General features: G+C 41.7%; 1 protein-coding gene across 6 annotated transcripts in view; it reads right to left on the reverse strand.

Moving 5' to 3' along the window:
* LOC113121628 (partitioning defective 3 homolog) overlaps positions 1–24,748 on the reverse strand; it is a 232,201-nt gene that overhangs the window by 119,484 nt on the left and 87,969 nt on the right. For all 6 annotated transcript variants that reach the window (XR_003294765.1, XM_026292297.1, XM_026292301.1 and 3 more), the window contains 5 exons: positions 12,623–12,723; positions 12,103–12,186; positions 8,326–8,451; positions 5,072–5,293; positions 4,356–4,543 (listed from right to left, as the gene is read on the reverse strand). Coding sequence is in view for 5 of the 6 variants with exons in the window: in XM_026292297.1 (XP_026148082.1) it covers positions 4,356–4,543; positions 5,072–5,293; positions 8,326–8,451; positions 12,103–12,186; positions 12,623–12,723 (721 nt within the window). In the remaining variant the exon portion in view is untranslated. The remainder of the gene's footprint in view (positions 1–4,355; positions 4,544–5,071; positions 5,294–8,325; positions 8,452–12,102; positions 12,187–12,622; positions 12,724–24,748) is intronic.

Here is a 24,748-nt window from a genome sequence, read left to right on the forward strand (position 1 = left end):
GCATTAAGACCTGAGATATAAATGTATCCTAAGGCTTTTTAGGAAAGAAACATGAAATCATATACAGTGGGTACGGAAAGTATTCAGACCCCTTTCAATTTTTCACTCTTTGTGTCATTGCAGCCATTTGCCAAAATCAAAAAAGTTCATTTTATTTCTCATTAATGTACACTCAGCACCCCATCTTGACAGAAAAAAACAGAAATGTAGAAATTTTTGCAAATTTATTAAAAAAGAAAAACTGAAATATCACATGGTCATAAGTATTCAGACCCTTTGCAGTGACACTCATATTTAACTCACATGCTGTCCATTTCTTCTGATCCTCCTTGAGATGGTTCTGCTCCTTCATTGGAGTCCAGCTGTGTTTAATTAAACTGATTGGACTTGATTAGGAAAGGCACACACCTGTCTATATAAGACCTTACAGCTCACAGTGCATGTCAGAGCAAATGAGAATCATGAGGTCGAAGGAACTGCCCAAGGAGCTCAGAGACAGAATTGTGGCAAGGCTCAGATCTGGCCAAGGTTACAAAAGAATTTCTGCAGCACTCAAGGTTCCTAAGAGCACAGTGGCCTCCATAATCCTCAAATGGAAAAAGTTTGGGACGACCAGAACTCTTCCTAGACCTGGCCGTCCAGCCAAACTGAGCAATCGTGGGAGAAGACCCTTGGTGAGAGAGGTAAAGAAGAACCCAAAGATCACTGTGGCTGAGCTCCAGAGATGCAGTAGGGAGATGGGAGAAAGTTCCACAAAGTCAACTATCACTGCAGCCCTCCACCAGTCGGGGCTTTATGGCAGAGTGGCCCGACGGAAGCCTCTCCTCAGTGCAAGACACATGAAAGCCCGCATAGAGTTTGCCAAAAGACACATGAAGGACTCCCAGACTATGAGAAATAAGATTCTCTGGTCTGATGAGACCAAGATTGAACTTTTTGGCGTTAATTCTAAGCGGTATGTGTGGAGAAAACCAGGCACTGCTCATCACCTGTCCAATACAATCCCTACAGTGAAACATGGTGGTGGGAGCATCATGTTGTGGGGGTGTTTTTCTGCTGCAGGGACAGGACGACTGGTTGCAATTGAAGGAAATATGAATGCGGCCAAGTACAGAGATATCCTAGAAGAAAACCTCTTCCAGAGTGCTCAGGACCTCAGACTGGGCCGAAGGTTCACCTTTCAACAGGACAATGACCCTAAGCACACAGCTAAAATAACAAAGGAGTGGCTTCGGAACAACTCTGTGACCGTTCTTGACTGGCCCAGCCAGAGCCCTGACCTAAACCCAATTGAGCGTCTCTGGAGAGACCTGAAAATGGCTGTCCACCAATGTTCACCATCCAACCTGACAGAACTGGAGAGGATCTGCAAGGAAGAATGGCAGAGGATCCCCAAATCCAGGTGTGAAAAACTTGTTGCATCATTCCCAAGAAGACTCATGTCTGTACTAGCTCAAAAGGGGGCGTCTACTCAATACTGAGCACAGGGTCTGAATACTTATGACCATGTGATATTTCAGTTTTTCTTTTTTAATAAATTTGCAAAAATTTCTACATTTCTGTTTTTTTCTGTCAAGATGGGGTGCTGAGTGTACATTAATGAGAAATAAAATGAACTTTTTTGATTTTGGCAAATGGCTGCAATGACACAAAGAGTGAAAAATTGAAAGGGGTCTGAATACTTTCTGTACCCACTGTAACTATGCACTAAGAGTGTCAATACTTTAAGCCAAACCTGAGTGCTTATAATAAGTGTATGTGGACTGTAAAGGCAATCTCATGAATTATGATCATGTTAAAGAGCAATAAGGATAAAGAACTTCAGAACACATCAAAACATTGTCCAATACCCTCATATTCAAATAGCAGAAGTATTTTCTAAATCCTCAATGTACCGTGCACCATGAGGTCTTGTTCAAATCGTGTCAGTGTCAACAGAGTCCTTAACAGTTTGGAAATTGTATGATGTGGGAAGCAATTATACTTACGTGTTCTCATTCAAAGTTGTTTCTTTCTAATGTGTCCTTGAGTAAAAGCTACGTGTCTTTGAAGTGTGTTAAGTGTTAAGACTAAATTCAACAGCTGAATCTGAGAAACGATTCACGTGTCAGTTCTGCAAAGCCATTTGCTTTGATTCTATTTAGAAATAGATATGAATTGCAGATCTGGAAGAAGTAAGCAAATACTGGTGAATACTGGATGAATAAGATGACTGCAGGGCTGACCTTTTCTGCTGACCAGACCCAGATTTGTCAAATAACAGTAAGAAATTGTTTCAGACGTCATCTAGAGAATGGGCTAAACAAAAAACAATGTTTATTGGGTTATTTTTGTCAGAATCTTTAAAAATTAAACAGCCCTGCTACATAACACTATTAGATGAATCATTAAGAGCAGCTTTCAGAGAGATTTCACCATGCATAACCGAGCCATCTGCGTGTCTAGCCGAGTGGGAAAGGTGTGTTATGTGGTTTCCGTTGAGGCTTTTCTGATAGAAACAACAGTGATTAGTATTCATGTGAAAGTAGCTGCTCATTTCACAGAGCTGTCAGCACCTCTGATGGTTCATCATGACCTACTTTCCCCAATATGTCTCTGGCAGTCTGTCGAACTGTCTGTTGTCTTGCTGACAATGATGGTGTTGAACAAGACAGAAAAAGAAGCATGGATGGCAACTATCTCATGGCTTCTGCGCACAAACAGGCTTTCAGAAAGGTGATGAGGAGGCTGCATTTGAAGTCAAAAAGTTGAGTTCTGGAGGATAATGACGTGCTATGATCCCTCCACCCATGTAGCACGAATCAGAAATAACTTCTCTTGTTAAAGTTTAATGTTAAATTTGCAGTTTCAAACTTTTGATACATCACTTACTGCACTGTCAATTAAACTATTGAGAAAGTGTAATAAAATAAGAGATTTAGGAGTCCACAGATTTCTAGATAAGGCTTTGTTCATCATTAGTGTGTGAACATACAGATCCATACGGAGATAAACTGCATTTCCTTTAGTCCCTTTTAACTCCTCTTTGTCAAGGTCTTTCTTCCCTTCCCAGCCTTTTTACTCTCCAAAGCCCTGCACAGAGTCAAACTTCTGCCCTTAGTAAGATCCAGTTAACTGCAGTCAGGCAATTAGGGGAATGTATCTGTAATAGGCCTGCTCTAACCAATGTCTTTATTTTGGGTAATAGAAGATAAAAGTGGTTGTATACATTACCAGATTAGTTGGAATCCAGAATGCATTAAGCAAACATGAGGAGAGACCAAGCCACAGTAGAATGACTTAATAGTGTGTCTATGTACTTTGCGACTCCACTATTTGATTAAGGCACTCATGTTAATTTGCCAGGCAAGATCTGCCCTTGCCACTTGGAGCTCAGAACCACTTTCAATTAGAATCTGTCAACAACAAAGTCACTGAAGCCTGTCTAAAAGTCCATTCGTACTGATGAAGCCTGATGCTAATCAAATGGATGTTTCAAATCATTTCCCTCAACTCAGTTCAGTTTCCCATTCAACACCATTTGGCCAATAATTCTTCTCCATTTAAGGTTTATGAGTCTCTTGAAGTTCCTCGGTGTAATGCAATGTAAGGCACATCCACTTCGGGAAGCCCTGTTTAAATTGTGAGCAAGTCAGAAATCCCTTGTGTCATCTGGGCAAGAAGATATTTCTGAGAATCATGAATGGTGTCGTATTAGAAGAGCAATGTGGATAGTGAGAATAAACCAGACTACTGGCATCAGGCTCTTGCTTGGAGCTCCACCAACATCTCCCTGGCTTGGTTTCACTCAAATGAGAGACACTTTTGCAGACAGAGGAGAGGAACCTTATCACTTCATAAACAAATAAACATAACTTGCACTCTCTACATAAGAATTTAGAAACTCGACTGGCAGTGCTCAGGGACCTTTGCCAAATGTGTTAGTGCAGATTGTCACTGCATTTCCCCAGACTGTGCTGCATTTAGCCTGTGCTGCTGCCCTCACTTTGACACACTATTCCCTAAACTCTCTGCTATGGCCTCAGTGCCAGAATTCAACTAAATATATACAGTTCAGAAGAGAAAGAGCAAAACAGGAAGAGGGTATGTACAAGACCCCAGCACTGCTTCATCTCTCAGCTAACTGCTTGGTAATCTGTGTAAAGAAATTGGAGTGATGAACATGGTGCCAGGCAGTAACTGCACCACGATGGTTGCACAGTACAACTTTTCCAAAATCAAAGGCCTGTCTGCAAACAAACCAACCTTAGCAGGAAACAGTGATGCTGAGTCTCAATGCTGCAGATAAATGAAATGAAAACGCTGAAAGATGTTCAGTTTCACAACCAAGAATTAATCTGACTGCTGGTTCTGACCTTTCTTCAGTTGGATGTTGAATCTGCGGCTTCTGTTCTTTATGTAGGAGCTGGAAGATGGGTTGGTGCTTATCCTGCGTTGCAGCGATGTGGAAGGGGCTGCTGAGGTCCTGGAGACCAAGGTATGAGGTAACATGGTATATTGATGGTTTGGCTCTGGGGTGCTTCTGGCCTGGGGTCCCTGGTGACTACAGCAGAAAGACAAAGATTTCTTTATAACTACTGAAGGAAAGCAGTAGATTAGTTTCTTCCCTGTTCCTGTATTTTTAATTAACCAGCAGTAGGAAAGCATTGTGGTGGTGACCTGTCCAGGGTGGACCCCTGCCTTTCACCCAAAGAGAGCTGGGATAGGCTCCAGCAGATCCCTGGGACCCTGGTTAAGGAATAAGGGGGTCTAGATGATGGATGGATGGCGTGTTGTTTACCTTAGGAAGATATGGGATGTGCTAGAAAAATAATTTAGGTCCATGAAGATCCCACCTCACAACTTACAGGACTTAAAGCATCTGCTGCTAAGGTTTTGGTGTCAGGTAAACAGGTGACACTTTCAGAGGACTTGTGAGACAGATTTACACATTAGGCAGTTGGTTTTAATGGAAATCGTGTGTGTGTGTGTGTGTGTGTGTGTGTGTGTGTGTGCGTGCATGCGTGCGTGTGCGTGTGTGTGTGCGTGTGTGTGCGTGTGTGTGTGTGTGGTGCCCAAAGCACATACATACTTTTCCACTAGTTGTAGTCCAGATCTGGATGCTGATGCCCCCACCAGACTGCATCTTTCCCCTGGCTCCTGACAGTCTTGGCTAAAGTGGACTCTGGTGGACTGGTATGGGTTGAGCTCATTCTGGGCTGACAGCAGCTCATACTGCCTCTTCATGGCTGCAGGGACCACGTGGAAGAGGATGACTCGGGAACGCATGGCCTGCCTGAAAATGTTCTGAGCTCTGGAAGTGATTCAGAAAGTGAGAGTTTTCAGAGGTCATGCCCTCCCTCTAGTTTGATAAAAAATACAAGTTTAATGATCATAGTTTGCAGATATAGAGAGATTATACTATATATTCAAAGTTAATCTTAACTGATAGTTAATCACAGGGCTACTCACTGAAAACCATACATTATTTATTATTATCAGCAACGAGACAGGAAAGAGAGGGCGGTACAGTGGTCCAGTGGTCAGCACTGTTGCCACACAGCAAAAGAGTTCTAGGTTTGGGGCTTTTCTTTGTGGAGTTTGCATGAGGTCCCTGCGTCTGCGTGGGTTTTATCAGAGAAAACATATAGGTTGTTTTCTTCATGTGCATCTGTGGGTGGTTCCAGATTAATTACTGGTCATGAGTTAACTCAACAATCAGAGCAGAAATGATAAATCATGCATCGGGGAAGTTTTCCAGACAATGAGTTTCTGAAATATGTAGACACACACAAAATAAACACCACACTGTGAGAGTCTTATGAGAGTTTATGGGGAAAATAGACTAAGGCAAGAGCTCAACTTCCTTCCCAGATGCAAGAATTGATGTTGATGTTTGTCTGGTGTGTTGACAGAATTTAGCATATACTGTAGATTGGGTTGCCATGAGCCAGCCATGGAGCAGCATGCGGGGCCAGAGGTGTGGTGGATGATAGGATCTCAACAATCCCAAATCCTGTTTCCAAAGTCCTATTACCACACGATAATACCTTGCTGATTCCATCAAAAATGACAACCGTTAAGGTGCCTCCACCACAACAGTCAGCACTTCATTCGAGCAGTGTCACAGAGGTGAGCGGTGCACGCCTTTCCACGGGATTAGGTTTCTCCCATCTTTATTCTTATGATAATTTACAAAAAAAAAAAAATCACTCAGAGTAGCACAATGAGGAGTGATGACTGAGTAAGTGTATGTGTATGCGTGTTTGTATGCAAATGTTCCCACATGCACATATACAGTGCCATCACTTCAGTAATCAGCCTCCACGCCGGCCTGAATGAATAATAAATTACCCCATCAGTGCATCATTACATTCACTTATATTAAGCACCTCAAAATATTTACCCATGCAAAACAATCCAAGGAGATTAGACTATCACTTTAAATTGTCGTTCCGGGCGCTGCACAATCAAAAGGGTAGACAGGAAAGCAGGAGGGCAGACAGAGTGGAAGGCTTTTTTCTCTCTCTTTCACCTCATTCTCATGCAGAATTATAAACATCATATGCATTTGAATGCCAGCAGGGTGCGGGTGCACAACACCAGAAAATATCCCTTCCTTGTGGATTTGGTTTGCCTCATTACAGACATGGCAGAAGTAAATGTTTGCAAGGAAACTGGGATGTTTATTAATAACAACAGCTTCATTTTGGAAAAAAGAAAATTCAAAGGTTTGTGGCGTTGTACTGGTATAATGGTAAAGTGAGACGGTGGTAACTGCTTTACTTATCTTTACCAAAACATCTTCTAAAGCGTTCGATATGCTTTGCTTTAAAAACACATTCTGACAGTGGTAGAACAGGAAGGGGAAAAACAAGGAAAGCTCGTGACTGTATTTCTGTTTAGAAACTTCAGGTGACTATGTCCAGCCCAGTATGACTTTAGGCTGGGTTCTCATTAGCACAAATCTAGGTTATTTCTTCCCGTGGAGGAGTGGATGATAGGGAAGAGAGCCAAACAGACAACCTGCACACACTGCTTCCAGTATCTACCCTGGAGGAAAAGCAATCTATTTCTTGACCTGTCATACACACACACGATTGTAGATAAGACTTTATAGTGTCGCATACTGCATGTGTGTGTCAGAGTGCACACACTCTCTTTTTGTGAGTGTGAGAGAAAGGGTGGTTTTGGTAAAAGGTGGGGAAACTCCTGGAAATATATTCTTATTCCGCTTTAGTGACGTGAAAGGGAGCGAAGAATCAAATGAAATTAATTAAGAGAAGAGTCCAGGTGGTTTCGGATCAGAAGGAGGAGCAGTTATGAAGGACTGTGAGTCCTTTTTCAGGAAAAAAAAAACAAAAAACTCAGCAATATTTCTGACTTAATGTGCAGCTGCGTGGGTGTTATGTCTCCCTGTAGTTTGGCCTCCGTGTTTCAGTGGCAACACCACAGCATATACTGTCATTAATGTCCAACACAGTGCTCTCAGTGTGAGCCATAGGTGTCCTAGCCTTTTGGATAACCATTAAGAAGCTGCTTTCTTGTATGTGCATGGGTTCTGACTGTGTAGTTGCTCTTCATCCACTACAGTGGATGCTAGTGTGTCATCCCAAGACTCTGCCACCCACTGGTCAGTCATTGTAAATGCAAAAAAAAAAAAAAAAAAAAAAAAGTCTCAAACCCAAGGTGGAAAACCAGAAAGGCTTGGGAGCATCCTGCTGGTCCTTTTATATGAGGAAGGTAAATAAAATAAAATTAATTTAATTTAAAAATGGTAGCATCAAATAAAACCTAAAGAAACATATTGTGATTCAAAAGTATTAAAAGTATAAATTTTATCCAGGGAGGAAATTACAATTAATCATCTGCTTATATTTCAACTACAACTCATTACTATTACCAGTACTTTGTTTTTGTTGAAACAATATAGCTGCAGTAACCTTTTTGGTTAGAAATCTTTTTTTTTTTATTGCGATTAGAATATAATATATTGTCTTTGTCATATTATAAATATGTAATAGGGAACTGACGATGCTGAGGGAGTTGAGGATGAGGATGCACCATTTTAAAAACATCAAGAACAGAAAAGAGAACTATTATTGATTTGCATTACATTCAAGAGCGTGACAGTGTGTTGAAATACATAAACAGGACCAACAAAATCTGAAATATTATTTCACACTCTTTCTGTTCTGTGAAATAGTTTCTACAGTTTAAAAACCCAAACGGACATGTGAACTATCATCATCTCATATAATCTGCAAACATACAGTAACTCCTGACTTCACAGCAAACACAGCATGAGAAAAACCTTTCACAGTCATCAATGTATGACCAACTTACTGCTCGAAGCGCAAGTTGCGAATGTCCCCCTGATTTATCTTGATGATGCAGTCACTGTCCTGGAAGAGACGCTCCTGTTCAGCTTTGCCTCCCTGCTCCAGACGTGAGACTAGCAAGCCCTGAGTCCTGCAAAGGATCACGCAACAGGACACACGTTATCAATCACAACATACTCAGTCAAATGTAGTACTTTTTAGATTGGTATTTGTACCGTCAGTCGCCAAGTTATCCAGAACTGACTTTGGTTGTGATAGTACTGTGGGTGTCATTTGCTACTGTGTTTCATGGCCTCGAGGAGCATAACTAACAAAGTGCCTAAAGCGTTTCTCTATTTTTGTATGCAGTCCATCACCGAACGGGCCAGAGAGAAAGTTTTCAGTTCTGCTATTGTAAAACTATGCTTTAAAAGTTACACTCCAGGTTTGTGGGAAAACTAAGTTTAGCCTCTTTGTGATTTTCTGTACTTTTTTGCTTTGCTGTCGACAAAAGTTAACTTTGAAAGTATTTCTGCAACCCAGAGAAGCACTGCTGAAGTTTATCCCTCTGTCTGTCTTTCTCTGGGAATGCCTGAATGAATGACAGCGCAGGTTGTCTGAGGTTATTTAGACCAACAGACTAGTGACCTGTCCAGGGTCTACCCTTGCCTTTCACCCAAAGAGAGCTGGGCTAGGCTCAAAAGGGGTCACCTTTACCTCCAAATACCACCTCTCCCCACCCCCTTAATTAAATATATCAGTTTGCTCCACAGATTTTTATTCAGGCCCTGAGAATAATCACATGCAAAGAGATCTGATGTGAATTCTCATAGCAGAACTAAAAACTCCATCCATCCATCCCTAATGCGCTGAATGCCTGAGGAAAGAGGCAGACTGAATGTTTGGTGTCCTTGCATACACCAACAAAGCTTTGGGAGTTTACGTCTGCTAAATTTCAAGCTAATGGCAACATATATCAGATCCAAAACCATTAAGGACACAAACTAAAATGTAAAAGATGTTGAAACTTGTACTGCAATCGACTGCTTATCTGTGGTAATGACATTAGCTGGAAGCTTTTCAGAAGTCTTTGTTAGTGCTTATCATTTCGATGGACACATAAAGCACATTTAAACTGCAACCATTTTTACCGTACATGTCAACAGGAGATTTACAGACCTCTTTAGGTTTTCAGCCAAACAGGGCTAATTTCAGAGCACTGGTCTAATTATCTCAGTTCCTCAGTGAGGGTAAATTGTTCAGCATCAAGTTGAAATTAAAGATCACAAAAGACTCTTTAATGTCTGAGCCAGTGTTGCCAGGTCTACTTAAGTGTGTTGTACACAGAGTAATTGTGGGTATTGTGAAAGCCAGCATGATTGTGCTTATCTCCATCAGTGTTGGCAGCTTGAAAACAAAGTATTATGCATAGAGATTACAGTATGGACACACTCTAATGGCTTCTCATCTGGTAGTAGACAACAGACAATAGATAACAGAGTTTTGGATGATACCTGATCAGTATTTAGAGCGAGAGTAGGAAGGACTGGGGTTCAAACGGCATCTTTTAGGGATTCAAAGATGAGAATTTCATTAAAAGGACCATTATTCTGAAGACAGTAATGCAGTGCCACCACTGAAAGTCAGTGAATACTTTAGGTGTCAGGAAAAGGCACAATGAGATTCTGTGAACACAAGAATCAGCATTGTCCTGTGGCTTTACTCCATCTGGTGGCTGAGGAGCACTGCTGAGAAATGATCTGAAGGAGCCCACCTGTGCTCTTCCACAGCCTTAATCAAATAATAATCCAATCAGGATCCGTTTATGCATAGCAATTATGTCTGCAGTTTGTTTACAATTGAAACTGGTCATGGAATAAGAAGTTCATTAAACCAAACAATGCACGTGCCTGTGTCTTTGTGTGTGCACATAAACTCAAGGGAGAAGAATGTGAGTAACAGAAAGAGAAAGACAGTAAAACATCTATGTTGGAACACCATATTGTTTGCAATGGCATCGGTGTGAGTTAATTTTCTGCACTTGATATTTTTGAAGATGAAGAATGTGTCTTGTAGAGGACTGAGAGACAAGTCTTCCTGAGCAACAGAGAGAGAGAATGAGAATGAGACGGAGGCTCAGTCTGCTGGAGTGACAGAGTCTATAAGCTCTGTCCTGCAGCTGTCTTCTCCTCTTGCTTGGATTTAACTTGACGTCAGTGCAGTGAAGCAGAATGCAGGCAGTTGAGCGCCTGCAGCTCCTTGTTTGCTGTCTGGATTTGCTCGCTGTCTGACCCCTGTGGCCCTGGTCTAGACACTCATGACAGCCCCTTGAGCCTAATGCCTCTCCTTCCTAGAGGAAAAAAACTGGGCAAGGCCATTAGCATCATCCCCCTGACCAGACGCTAAGTCTTATCATGTCTGAAGTTAATTGAAGGCTCTAATAGCTATTAGTGCAGACCTTGGCTGATGGAGAAAAAAGAAAGTACTGTACATGCAGCATTGCTGCTGTATCTTGCGAAGATGAGAGAGAGATACTAAGAGTAAATTAAGAATATGTTTATTACATGGCTGGATCTGAACTTCACTTAAGCAATAATTGTTGAAATTTCAAAGACCTTTTATTTTGTTTGGCGCTGCTCATCCCAAATCATTATTTTCTTACTCTTGACTCAACGTGTCACAGTTTCTGGGACTCGATCACACAAGGTCAAAGCTGAATAGTTTCACACTTGCTTATAAACAGCAATAGGATTACTGTCCCAAAGTAATGACATGTAGCAATCTTCAGTGACAGCTACCCTCTCTCTCTCCCACATGTCACCCCATTTCATCTCTTCACTCCCACTTCTCATCTCATTCCCCTGCTTCCCTCTTCCAGAGCTGAGTGGTCACATTCACCTTGGTGGCGTGCCAGGTGTGCAGCAGGGATCAGTGTTACACACAAGCTTTTAGTTTGATTACATCTGGCAACTTCCTCTGTCCTTTTCCTCTGGAATAACCATGAACTGAGAAACATTACTGCTCTTGTCCCCCGTCACTGACAATACTCATCAGTTAAAAAGGCAAAATGAAGCAGGGTAAATCACCTTCAAGATAAACTTCCATTGTGACACAGGTTAGAAGCCATAGTGGAGAAATTACTGAGATCTTTTACTGCAGTAAAAGTAGAAACACCACAGTATCCTGTTAAAGGGAAAGTTGATGTTAACCACTTTATATAATTATTATTATTATAATCTGAGGTACTTTACATACTGTTGCTTAGCTTGTGAATTTCCTACCAATAAAGGTTTATTCTGAAAGGTAGCTAAACCTGTCAAATAGGTGTGGTGCAGTACAAAATGTTGAAGTAAAGTACAAATACCTCAAAATTGTACAGTACATGAACAAAAAGTACACTACTTAGTTTACACCACTTCTTAAAAGGGTACAATAAACGATATGCATAGCACGTCTTGGAAAAACTGTTAGGTTTATAGCAAAACTACTTTTATGTGTTTACTTTCCCAATGGGGACATCAGCAGTGCTTGGTTTTGTCAGGATGCTGCAGCAGTGAGAGTCACAAATATAAAAGAATAGCCATAAAAAATAGAGTCAATTAAAAGTGCAGCCTAGAGTAATATATAGAAAAAGCTGAAGAAGAAAGAGTGAAAACAGTGAGAGTGAGAAAAATGAATGACATGATGAGTAAAATCAATATCAACCAGGCTTTAATGTGAGAGAGAGACTAGATGGTGAAAATAGCCTGAATTTCACTGATTCCCAGGTTTTATTATTATTATTATTATTGTTATTTTTTACCTGATATCCTGTGAACTGAAAGGCACTACATGGATCCCAAGGGGTCCTCCTTCATTGGCCACCTCGACTGGCTTCAGCATGCTTCTGCAGGACGATGATGTATGAGGCCAAGTCAATGCAAAGAAGGAGCAGGAGGGATACAAATAATAATAACAAGACGACAGTCAAACAGGAGCACAGGGCGACTCGTGGGATGGTGGAGGCAGCATTGTACTGTCTACGTACTCATCTCTTAGTCTACAGAGTCAAGCAGGTGAACCTGAGGGTTAATTAGACACCCAAATGAAACTGATTAAGATCAGATTGTTGTGCTAAAAGAGAATCAATTAATTGAAAATGTGTGAAACTGGGAGCAAACTGGGAGAAAGTTCATTAAGGTGAAGAGAAGAGGACAAAGCAGTGAACAGAGCTAAGGAAAATACTATTGCAGTGTCAGAACAAAGACTCATATCCAGACAGAAGTGATAAACAGTCGTATAAAACATACTGCAGGGTATAAGTGTGGTCAAGGGTTGCTCACTCTAGATTTAACACAGGTGAATGCTCCAGTGATGAGTCGGCCCTCCCTACTGGCTCTATCCGCTCAATGCTCCTTTCTTGTCTCTGTCGCTCTTCCTCCTCCTACAATGACAAAAAAAAAAAAAAAAATCAACAAAAGAAGAAGCAAAGAAATATGAAAATTACAGAACAAATCATTAAAAGAGTCTTTCAGAAAAGTTTAAAATTCACAGTGTCATTATTTTTGTTCGCTTGTCCGTGTCTCCGTCTGCTTCTCTGAAAGCTTTTAATCCAATTACCTTCACAGACACGTAACAGCCTCTATTCTAAAACCCAGAGAAACTTAACACAAGGCACCGATGCTGCTGCAGAAACATCTTTGTCCAGACACACAATTCAACGACCTTAGTGGCAGAGTGGGGACTGGCCTGGAGTGTGGTATGTTCAATGACAGCTTCTTGAAAGGAGAAACCACTGATCCTTGTGTGTGTGTGTGTGTGTGTGTGTGTGTTTGCTGAAATGCTTTGTTAGCCTCCTGCCTCACCCTATTCTTTCTCTCCCTTGTACTAAAATGTCAAGCACATCCAAATAAGCCAGACGTCTGGGAATCCATAAATAAAGACACCGGGGCATTAAGTGGACAAGGCAAGTGAAACTGGACAAGAAGAATTAATGTAAGAGTATTTTCTCTGAGAGGTTGGCAGAAACCGAAAGCCACAGAAGCATGTTGACATTGAAAAACCCAAATTTGATCCTGTGCGATGCAATAAAATTCAGTGTATCGTCATGGTGAGTGACATAATTAGCTCCCAGGAACAATCTTCTGTTCACTGAGGTTTGACTGCATCTCTCTGCTCAAAGGCAAGAAAAACTGCAGACATATGACGAGAGAATAAAGAACAAGCGAGGAACAAGAAAATCCACTGTACCTGTGATTGTTAACCTGCATAACCAGCACCGATGTCAAAAGCGCAGTGCAAGCAGGTTTAATGTGTGAATGTGACAGGTAACATTACCAGAACAAGGTGATATTGCTGTTCAGGCATTTTCCAGAAATATGGAAAACCAAGAGGAACTGTGAAAAATGACACGAGAGTAGGCAAATCATAGTGATTTGGCCGTGCACAGGAGACGTGTCAAAGCAGATTCAGCGAAGAAATGGGACATGATTGTCTTTAAATCAGCCTGAGGATTAAAATCTTACTTTGTTTAAGCAAGTAGGCAAGAAAAAAAAAAACCCATCACAGTGAGATTTGAACTGAAAAGCATTTTAAGTGTCCTTGATAGAAGTGCTGTGATCCGCCAAGCTGTGCTCAGTCCCAGGGCAGCAAATATTGATGCTTCGTCAAGTACCTTTCAAACACAGGGTTTTTAAAAGAACTGTGTTTGTTTATGGGTCCTGTATTTTCCAGCTAATACCTGGAAACTATTCTTTCCCTTTCTTTATAAACTAGTTTCCATTTAGTTTCACTTTCTCATGGTTGTTGGAGAGAAAACCCAAAGCATTTTTCATGAAAACCACATATAAGCAAGTAACACATGAATATTTGGAACTAAAAAGATTATAAGCAGGTACTACGTCTATATTTTATACATTTTTATAAGCGAAATTTGTTTTTATACCTAATCAAATAATTTTTTGTGCATGAAGCTAAGCACTTAGATGCTTTTCCATGTATTTACAGCATCACATTCTCTTTTAAATACCCCGTGTGTCTCATACAGGCTTCAAGTGTCTCTTAGCATCTGTATGAGATAGTATTTGATGCCCTGGGATGAGAATACTGTTTGTTGGATCAGTGTTACAAACCTCTGATGCAGATAGCCTTTTTTTTTTTTTTTTTTGTTCTCAAGGGCATCTGTGAAAACAAATGATAATGCATTGCGCCTTTAAATTTAAATATATTGCAATAATACCTTGCCAAAAATAATAACACACCCTTTTCAATGCACTCATATCTGATATCTGTTGTCAGACCAGGGCCAAAAACAGAATCAATCTCCCTTTATATTCACTGCCAGCCCCCTAAATTGTCTGTCAAGTATTCTGTGCCCTTTCACTTTCTCTCTCTTCTCTCCTTTGTTTCTGAATTTCTTTTCCCACCTCCTCCCTTCTCTAAAACACCAAATTTTCTTCCTCGCCCCAGTGCTCTTAGCACACTGTCTATCCCTTGGTAACCAGCGGAGCAGGGAAGCAACAGGGGTTTTCAACTCTCCATGGCACTCATTTCTATCTTGTGCTCCCCTCTTTCCCTCTCCCTCCCTCCGTCCCCTCTTCCCATGCCACAGGGAGCACTCAGATCTCTGACCGAAAATGACGACGGAAGGAAGAAAAACCAAGGAATACAGACGTGGACGCTGGATAAGTGCAGCAGTAGATTACTGAGAATCAGACAGGTGAGAGAGAGAAAAGGACAGGAAGGTGAGAGAGGGATGGCTGCAAAGTGCAAAGTCTTGTTACCTTCACATGGACAGACAGCTCAGAAAGGACAGTGAAAGGACAAAGGAGAGAGAGTGAGAGGGAAAATGGGAGGTAGCAGCTTTCTGCTCAGGAGGGAAAATGCTGCAACACACAACCACACACATATACACACACATACACAATAATGTATCAGCAGCTTGAGGGTTTTGAACAAAGGTTGTGTGTGCTGTCATCTTCCATCAGCCACTGTCCTAAAGACGTCCATACTTGAAGAATGTCTTTCTGTGTATGTGTCATGTTAGAGCCAATCTTTGGCATCAGCGGGTTAACAGGGACAGGGTCAAAGGTCACAGTGAATGGTCTGTTTCTGGGCACCAAGCCTCCTCAGGGGTCAGGTCAACATCTGTGTGACAGCCTCATGTGTGGAACAGACTCTCTAAGACGTAATATGGTTCATTACAATGGGCCATTTGTGCCAAGCAGCACAATCGAGGCCAAAGGACAAGATACAGACATGTCACCAAATGAACAATATGGTTTGTTACGTGTGAAGGAAAAAGATATTTAACCGGGACATTTAGCAAAAATGGCTAATTTGGCTAAAAATATAAAGTTATGTGCGCCTTTTAAGGAAACACTAAACCAACCAAAGGCCAGAAAAACAGACAACAGGAGAAAAGATTCCACTTTGAGCGAGAAGAGAAGAGGCAGAGGCTTTTCCTTTTTCTCACAAAAACATACGGTAACATAATTGTACGCCAATTATCCCCAGGTAATGCACTTTGACAAAAACACTGTGGGCAAGACCAATCAAGACTTCACAGCACATCTGCATTGCACAATGACACTGACACACAAAGCTGCCAGTAATGACTCCTAATAGTCCTATTAAAGTTCCTCTGACCTCACGAAGCAATTATCAATACCTTTCCCTCTTAGCTGGAGCCACAATCCTGCTGTTGTAACAATAAACACTTGTGGCACTGGACAAGAAGGTTCCATCTAAATATAAAGAAAAGATGCTCGTGCACCGGCTGCTTTAGAAAGGCACATCCAGGGTGTAAGGTGACCGTTTATAGCTGTTGCAGAACTGAGGTTTTTCTTCATGTTACACATATAATTTTCAACCCCCATATCCATCCCCTTGGAGGAAACTGCCATTACAACCAAATTAGGCCCCCAAATGGCCTCTGTGATTAGATTGGGCATGACTGTTGCACCCAATGACCCAACTCAAGCCCTTTTTGCCGTCTTTCATTCGTCATTCCTCACCAGCCCATCAGACTCCAGTGCCATTAAAATAACTAATATGTCACAATCACTAAGATTATGTGACACTTATTTACATTTATGTTGGGGGGTAGAGGGACATTATAAAAGTCTGGGGAAGAGTTAAATGGTTAGTGGATGATGAAAGGGTCATAATGACCTGCTTCATCCTACTTACAAGTTCCCTTAATTACACTAATTTGTCAGCAGAGAGGCAAATAAGTGTTCATGAAGATCATAATATAAGGTAATGGTCAAATGGTCCATATGCAGCTATGACAGTTTGATGTGTTAATGTGGAGGGAACTGCGGCACACACTGTACCGGGCTTTCTTTCAGTTTATTCATTTTACCATACGCCACCTGCTTTGTTTTGCATGTGTGTGTATGTGACAGACATAAAAGAGAAATGGTGGGAGGTTATAAAACTACAGTCCTGTGTCTGTTTGCCAAAATGAGAAGCTGAGCGGGGCCTGTCCTCGCAGGACTTTGTGTGGTCTTTCATATTTCACACCCTGCGCTTATGAACTGCAGCCTTTTTGAAAGGAAAAGCATTAAACAGAGCCGACCGTTCCTTTAGAGAAGGATGAGAAGGCACAAGTTATGTGGTGTTGGTGCTGGGTAATGATAGTCAGCAGTGATATGTACAGTTCAATAATGAGAAACATTTAACACTGTGAAAAATAAGATCAGCAATTGAGTAAATCTGTCCGAAATGACTGATGACTCTTCTGCAGCATGGTTTATGAAAGCCGCAGGTTTTCAAACAGCAAAATTTCTCTTTTTATGTTTCCTAAAAACAAAGACATAAAAATTTAAAAAAAACATAAATTATACATTTAAACAACAATTTATGTTTGTATGTATTTACCGTCTGCTGCAGATTTAATGCTGCAGGTAATAAAGTCTGCAGCTGAAACAAAGTTTGACTGTCGGCATTCAGAGAGAGAGAGAGAGGAGGACACGCTACTTTACCTTCTCCCTGACACTGGCGGAGCTGCTTAACGTTAACTACATTCTTCATAGGTTAATTTAGACTATAACTAGTATAATTAGAAATGTGACGTATATATTTTTTCTGTTCATCTAAGCTGTTTCTGATAAAAGGAAACTAATATTTCAGTGCGACTTACAGTCCAGAAAACATGGTGTGTTTTCATAAAGACATCATATGACAGCTAAATGAATATGTAGTATGACAGTACTGGTCAAATGAACCTTGTTTTAAGGCAGATCTTAAATCTGCTTTGTATTGGAAAGATATGACTTATGACTTGTAAAGGTTTGGGCTCTTGAAGCAAATTACATGGACAAACAGGTTCCTAATGCTGTTAAGCAAATTGGATCAGGGATGTGAGACTGCATTTGACCACATCAGGACGAAGCACAGCCAGATGCGGAGAAGAGGCCCAGGTGGACAATGGAGTCTGTAGACTAGCATTTCTTAAAACCAAGTTCTGTCACTGTCTCTACGCCTGTTCTTCTGTCTGTCCCTGTCGGGGGGAGACCTGCTGTATGTGAAACATGTCATCTGGCAGTGTCTGTTTCATATTATATCTGAACTGATTTATCAGTGACACAGCTGCTTGGTGTCTTTGCCGAGCATCATTAAATTGCTGTTTAATTGAATTAGGCCTGCTAATTATGAGGGTTAAAATCAATCCCCAGGTCATAACAAAGACCTAGAGCCGGTGCAGAGGCCCATTTTCCAAACCTTATTGATAACAGCCACAACTGGAGCAGACTAGTCTGGTACCAGAAAACCAAAGAATCAAACAGGTAGAAATTACTGCAAATTCACTTATTGTCACCAGCTTTAGTCCAGCTCTGTGAATAATCCAGCATGAATCGAGTAGAAGTGTTTTTGTATATACAATAATACTTCAAGAGGTGGTGTTTTATAGTTTTTGGTACATAAAAATACGTCTAACGGATGCACCTTTAAGGTATTTAAAGCAAAATGCATGACTTTCCAGACACCTGGCTCATATGAAGGGAGGTGATTCTAAAGATGGTCTTGAAGGTTGAATGCACAGCTCCACTGAGCAGACGATCCAAGCTGAGTCGAGAGTCTTCACCCATGCATTAAAAGGAGCTCTGCGGTGCTTTTTACAGATTAATCATCATTTTGAGCTTATTAAGTAGGAGGACAGTCTGTTTTTCACTGCTGAGAACATTTAATCCATCTTTCAAACTGTGAAGGTCAGTGAGCGAATGTTACCAGCAGCTTTTTTGAATTTCATGAGAGCACCCATGGTTCATATCTGGCTTCTAATTATATGCATTTTATTATTAGCATTATTTTAAGTTCCAATCACACTGAGTTATTAATGGTACACTGGCTGCCAATAAACTACGCTCCTCGCATTGCCAAACTGTCATCAGACTTATTTAATAAAAGAGCTAATGCAATGAAATTAGTCACACTGGGAAGGAAAATGTGGAGAGAAGCTGCTAGGACACAATACTCTTATCCATCTTGCATGTGACGTGAACTTATACCGTAAACACATTAAGCATGAACAGGGCAGAAATGGTGAAGGGCATGAGGCTGGGTGTCGTTAAACTATGAATAATCCAGTTGAAAATGAAGCTTTAGTTCACAATTCATCGACTTATCAAGAGGGTGGGCTGCCTGTTCCAGAGACAAGCGATTGTTTGCTGCTCTGCTTTGTTTGAGCAGGTGGGATTGTGGTGTGTGTAGTCCATCTATAGCATAATCAGAGCTGTGTGGGGCGAGACGTGGGGGGTTTTCCATTTGGTTTTAATTAGAAGCTGAAATTCTTGGATAAAGGGGAGACAGAAAGCCATTTGGCTGAGGCCTCACTCTCAGCTGGGGCTAAATGAAGAGGACTGTGCGAAGATGAAGGGCCTGTGGATGGCCAGTAATGAAGAGCAGTCCCAGAAGACTACAGCACAGTCACAGCAATCGAGTGGCAAAGAAGGTGGGAGGGCAGCAGGGGTGTGTTCTTTTAGTGGAGGAGGAGGAGGAGGGAGAAAAGAGGAAGGAAAGACTGATGAGGAAGAATGGAGATGTAGGGAATGTTACGTTAGTTAAAAATAAAAAACGAACTGTGTAATTATTTTATTATAATGAGGTTTTTGTTTGTGTTGTTAATGCAATCAGAGGAAAATGAGACAGCACTAATCTACTTCTTACACAACAAAACAACAAACAAGACATATCAGACTATGGCTAGTCAATGTGTAGACTATAAACAGTGTACATGTGTAGAGAAACGCCTACAATATACAGCCTGAACCGACCACAGAGACATATTGACATTTCAGCCAATCACAACAACAGCAGGAGTCTCATCTTCTAATCTATCAAAGACATCAACCGCTTACAAACAAATCAACAAATCAAGTTTCTCTGCTCCACAGATTTAGAAACGTAGAGCCCCGTCAGCTTGGTTATGGTTAATGTCATGAATTCATATCAGACTATGCTCAGCGGGGATTCTGTGCAACAGCTCCCATGGGCTGTGTACCTGGAGCATAAAGAGGAGAAAAACAGCTCTGCAGGAGAAATGCAGCTCGTTAGACCGGTGGTCTCTGCTCGACTGCCACCATTAATGCTCCAAGTTCAACATGATTATCCTGCCTTGAGACAAAGAGAGGGTTATACCACCTATTGTTTTACCACAGAAGGTAGTCAAAGTATGACATAGTTTGGTTCTTACTGTTTTTCTTTCTTCTTTTCATTTATTTCAAGCATGAATATTAAAAAAATTCCCTCATCACACTTCATCACATATCACACTTGTTTGAAAAGGAACTGCATGAAGAAAATCTCTCTTTCAGACATTTTAGATGCTGGTTTCATTCTACATAAATCAAAGGATTAAAACCATCAATGCAAAGACATCGCAATACTGAAATCTGGAGTGGTACGGCTTTTTTTAGGAACATATTTCAATATCAAACTATTTTTAGTGCTCCGCTTTTCAAGACGATGCAAACACAACCTTTGGGAAAACAGAGGTGACACTCTAATGGAAATCATCTTCATGCTTCATACGACATACTGATGTGAATGAAATTGACAAGGTAGATAATGTTCAAGGATGATTTGCCACATAAGTTCACATTTGATGGACACATGCTGGTGCAGCCTGAACTGCTGTAAAAGTTCTGATGGCTGATAAAATGGATGCACAATCAAGAAGTGAACAACATTTGATCTAAATTAAATATCTTAGTGGTGCAGCACAAAGTGACTGGCTAACATGGCTACATGGGTGTGGACGGGGTGATTCACCGTCTCTCCTCTTTAGAGGATTTCAGTTCCTCCATCTCCTCAGTTTTAAAATGAAACCTTCTCTACCTGCATGACCTGTCTCGCTCTCTGACCAATGCAAATGAAATAGCTCTCGTCAGCTGAGACGGTAAAGCAGCCCTGTCTCATGTTTACAGTCGGCTGGGGCCTTATTATTCCTTTAGCAACTTAACTAAAAGCACTGACCTCCTAACAGGCCCGATAAAACACTGAGAAAAGTCTGTTGTGACAACGGAGCTCATTTTGCCAGAGTAAACTCATTTGGCTCGGTACAGAGAGTGGAAATGTGTGACATACTGAGAAAAACAGTAAGAAGAAAGAATTCAACTAAAGAGGAGTGAATGACTTCACACTATGAGAAACTAAGTCCGTATTTTGCCTCATTAATGGGGATTAAAAAAAGACCTCAGCTTTTTATGTGCAGTGGTAACTGAATGTTCCTGCCAGTGTCTCTAGCTTTGTTTCTCTCTCGTCTGGTGTGTTGGAGCTCAAGTGCTTTTCTAATGAAAACATCTTTGGCCTCGTCTGTAAACCAGAGTGGGATTTACAAGAACATGCTTCTTCTACACGCAGACACCTGAGAAAAGAAACAGTGTGAAGAGCGCAGATCTTTCCCTCTCAGCTTTGCTCTCTGCTGCCCAAGCTGGTCTGGCTACACGCTGATGGCCCCATTTATTCCCTTAAATCATTACTGTCTTCAGCTGAGGTGCCTCTTCTTCCTGTGATTTGTGGGTAATGAGCTGGCACCCCCCTGCCCATGTCCAATTATTCTCATTGAGAAAATGATTTCTCACTCCATGGAGCAAATCGGTGAAGGCGAATGCATGAACTCTAATCAAGAATTAACATGTTCACAACCAGCAGTGCACCGAGGCGTAACCACCCTGACAGAGGGGAGGTGATGTGGATGTGGACACAAAAGAGGGAAAAAGGCAACTGAGATAAACAGATGATTTTTAGTAAACAGATTCTTCACCTGTCTCTTTTTTTGTGCATGGACTTTTCTTCAGTGTTTTGAATTGGGGAAAATTTGTATTGAGCTAAACTGTCAAAAAAAAAGTGATTTGTTTACAACTGAAGCACAAGCAGCTTTTTTTAAGGGCCGTTTACTGTGATGACAGGTGTGTGCCAGGGAGTGACATCTCACTGATAATTAACCAAGAAGAAAGGAAGCAGTAAGAGCAGGAAGTGGGAAGGTGAGCGCAGGTTTTGAAGAAAAAATATAGAGACTGAGAACAGATGAAGGACACATATAGCTCTTGATTATTAAAGACCTCACAGGTTGAACAGAATCACAGCTGCAGCTCCAGGAGGAAGGATAATGACAGAACATGTCTAAAAGTAGATGTGTCAACTACGTATAAGTGTTTTAAAGAAGAATAATAAATCATTTTCTATCACGTGACACACTTTTAGCGTGTTTGCTAACTTAACTCAGAGTCTGTGCTACTTTAACAGAAACACAGTTCTGAAGAGAAAAACTAACTTTTAATTCTCTCTGGGGAGTTTTTGCATATAAATACTCAATTTGGAAAAACGGCACAAAAACATGCAGCAGCTTAAAAAAAAATTGCTATCAGCCTTCTTAAGCCTGAATCAATCAAAGCCCAATCTTAACAGCCTAGTCTCTCACTCACACACACACACACACACACACACACACACACACACACACACACAGGACAGGTTAAGCAGTTTCAGGCTACAGTAGAGCTGATAGAGACGACTGGTGGCAACTTCTAAAAAATGCCTGCCACCTCCTCTCCTGCTGAATGAGATAAGACACACGACTTGTACAATAAAGTCAGAAAGGCAAGAAAATAAAAAAAGTGTATGAACAAATGTGTCTTGTTTAGAGGGGAGGGATGGCAGGCAATGACTATTTTTTGTTCTCATTTTAACAAGGAGTGACTTCCTGTCTGTCTGCTGTGACATGCCTTCAGGATTAAACTGTGAAAGTTGTTGTAAATGTTTAAACTTATTTTACCATGCCCATTCACTGTCTCTCCCCGTGTGTGAAGGTGAGAGGGGTAACATCCTGAATGCTAAATGACACTAAGAGCCATAGAAAATCTGCACAATGGTGAACTGTTCAGGTCTCAGTATAAATCTTACACACTCGAGGGGCTAACGGATCTTAGGCTGTTCTGTGGCGCATAAATCAGCTGTGGCCAATCCAGTCTTCAGGAAGAGGACCTTGCATCTGGCCACCTACACCAGCAGCAGCCATGCAAGTCACATCGACTACCTGCTAGTTCAGAGACAGGACCTGAAGCTGGTGAGTAACACCGATGACAGCATGACGCTAAGTGGGCAGTGGCAGCTGCAAAGAACATCCACTATCAGGATTTGTATGACAAGCTCAACTCACTGGAACATGGTCTATCACCTTGTGCCACCAACTAACAGGAGACATTGGTCATGTCAGGCAAGTCAAGGGGGCTGACAACCAAATCCTCCAGGACCCACTAACTGATTCTACTGAGATGGTCAGATTGTTTCACCAGCATCTGCAATGAGGAGTTCCAGCCCCCTGCCCACCCATGGCCCAGTGCCACGGATCACAACAGTGGAGGTGAGGAAATGAAGACCGCAAATGTTTTATTTCCTGTTGGGCAGATGACTTCCCAAGTCCAAAGGACCAGCCTACGACACCAGGAGCTGTCACGTCTCGGTCCGTTCCACGTCTGCCCCCTGGCTCACACTGCACCCAGTATGATTGCTATCCCTACTGGTGATGGCGCCTACAGGGTGTGGAAGTCTCTGATCACGTAAGTATGACAGGCCAAAACAAAAACAAATGAATGTATTTAATTTTATTATTGTTGATTTTTATGTGTCCTGTAAATGAAACGAGTTTATAAGATGTCTGTCTATGTCTCTGAAACTCAAACCATGAACTTTTAATAAACACTTCAAGCATCTCTTTTCCCCTCCACGCACGCCATTTTAATTGCGTTAAATCCCTCTATTTTTGATTGACAGATGGTGTCAGGCCCACCTCTGGTACAGCTGATGATAATGGCCTCAGGTCCCTCATCACGGCTGCAAAATAATACAGCAGAGAGGCACTCAGCCAGATCCAATAGTGTGTGCATGTGTAAGCATTTGTTCGTATGTGATGTTGAGCGGTAAGGGCCATTAACATTCATCAGTAGGATAATAGGACGGCGTTAATGTCAGCTGTTTATATAAAGAGTAACTCATATGGCCTTGGTGCTTATGGGATGATAGAGCATACTTTTCTCCACGCTACAATAGAGAGGGCGAGGGGACCTGAAGTCTCAGATGGAACCATTTGAAGGGAATTTACTGAGTGAATAGATAAGATAGTACCGTCCTTGATAAAAGCAGCTGTGAGTTGGCTATGTCATCATTATACATACTGAACATGTATGTGTGCCACATTTTATTAGGGCCCCAGACACATTTTGAGTAATCGTAAAATAAAACGAGAGTCAAAAAGACAATCACCCTGGTGTATATATATTTGAGTTGAACATTTCGGCTTTTCTCTGGTGATAACAGTCATGAAAACCACCTCCCCAGAACCTCTTTGATATTTGCATTGGATGCTTCAACATACTAATTTAAAGCAGAGATTGGGAATGTGTGGTCGAATATAAATGGTCAAGTAAGGAGGAGTTTAAGTGTCGTTACTGCGTCTGCAGTTGTACTGATCCGTCGTGGAGACAAAAAGCGAAGCTCTTGATTTTACCAGCCATCTATGTTCCTACTCTCACCTACGGTCATCAGCTCTGGGTCATGACCGAAAGGACAAAGTCTCGGATACAAGCGGCTGAAATGAGCTTCCTCCGCAGGGTGGCAGGGTGCTCCTTTACAGACAGGGTGAGGAACTTGGTCACCCGGGGGGAGCTCGGAATAGAGCCGCTGCTCCTCCACATCGAGAGGAGCCAGCTGAGGTGGCTCTCCTGACCTCCTGGGTGCCTCCCTGGGGAGGTGTTCTGGGCATTTCCCACCGGGAGGAGGCCCCAGGAAAGACCCAGGTCACACCGGAAGGACTGTGTCTCTAGGCTGGCCTGGGAACGCCTCGGTGGCCCACCGGAAGAGCTGGAGGAAGTGTCCAGGGAAAAGGAAGTCTGGGTATCCCTGATTAGGCTACTGCCCCTGCAACCCAACCCCGGATAAGTGGAAGAAGATGGATGGATGGATGG

Source organism: Mastacembelus armatus, chromosome 20, assembly GCF_900324485.2.
Source record: "Mastacembelus armatus chromosome 20, fMasArm1.2, whole genome shotgun sequence".
In the NCBI taxonomy this organism is placed as follows: Eukaryota; Metazoa; Chordata; class Actinopteri; order Synbranchiformes; family Mastacembelidae; genus Mastacembelus; species Mastacembelus armatus.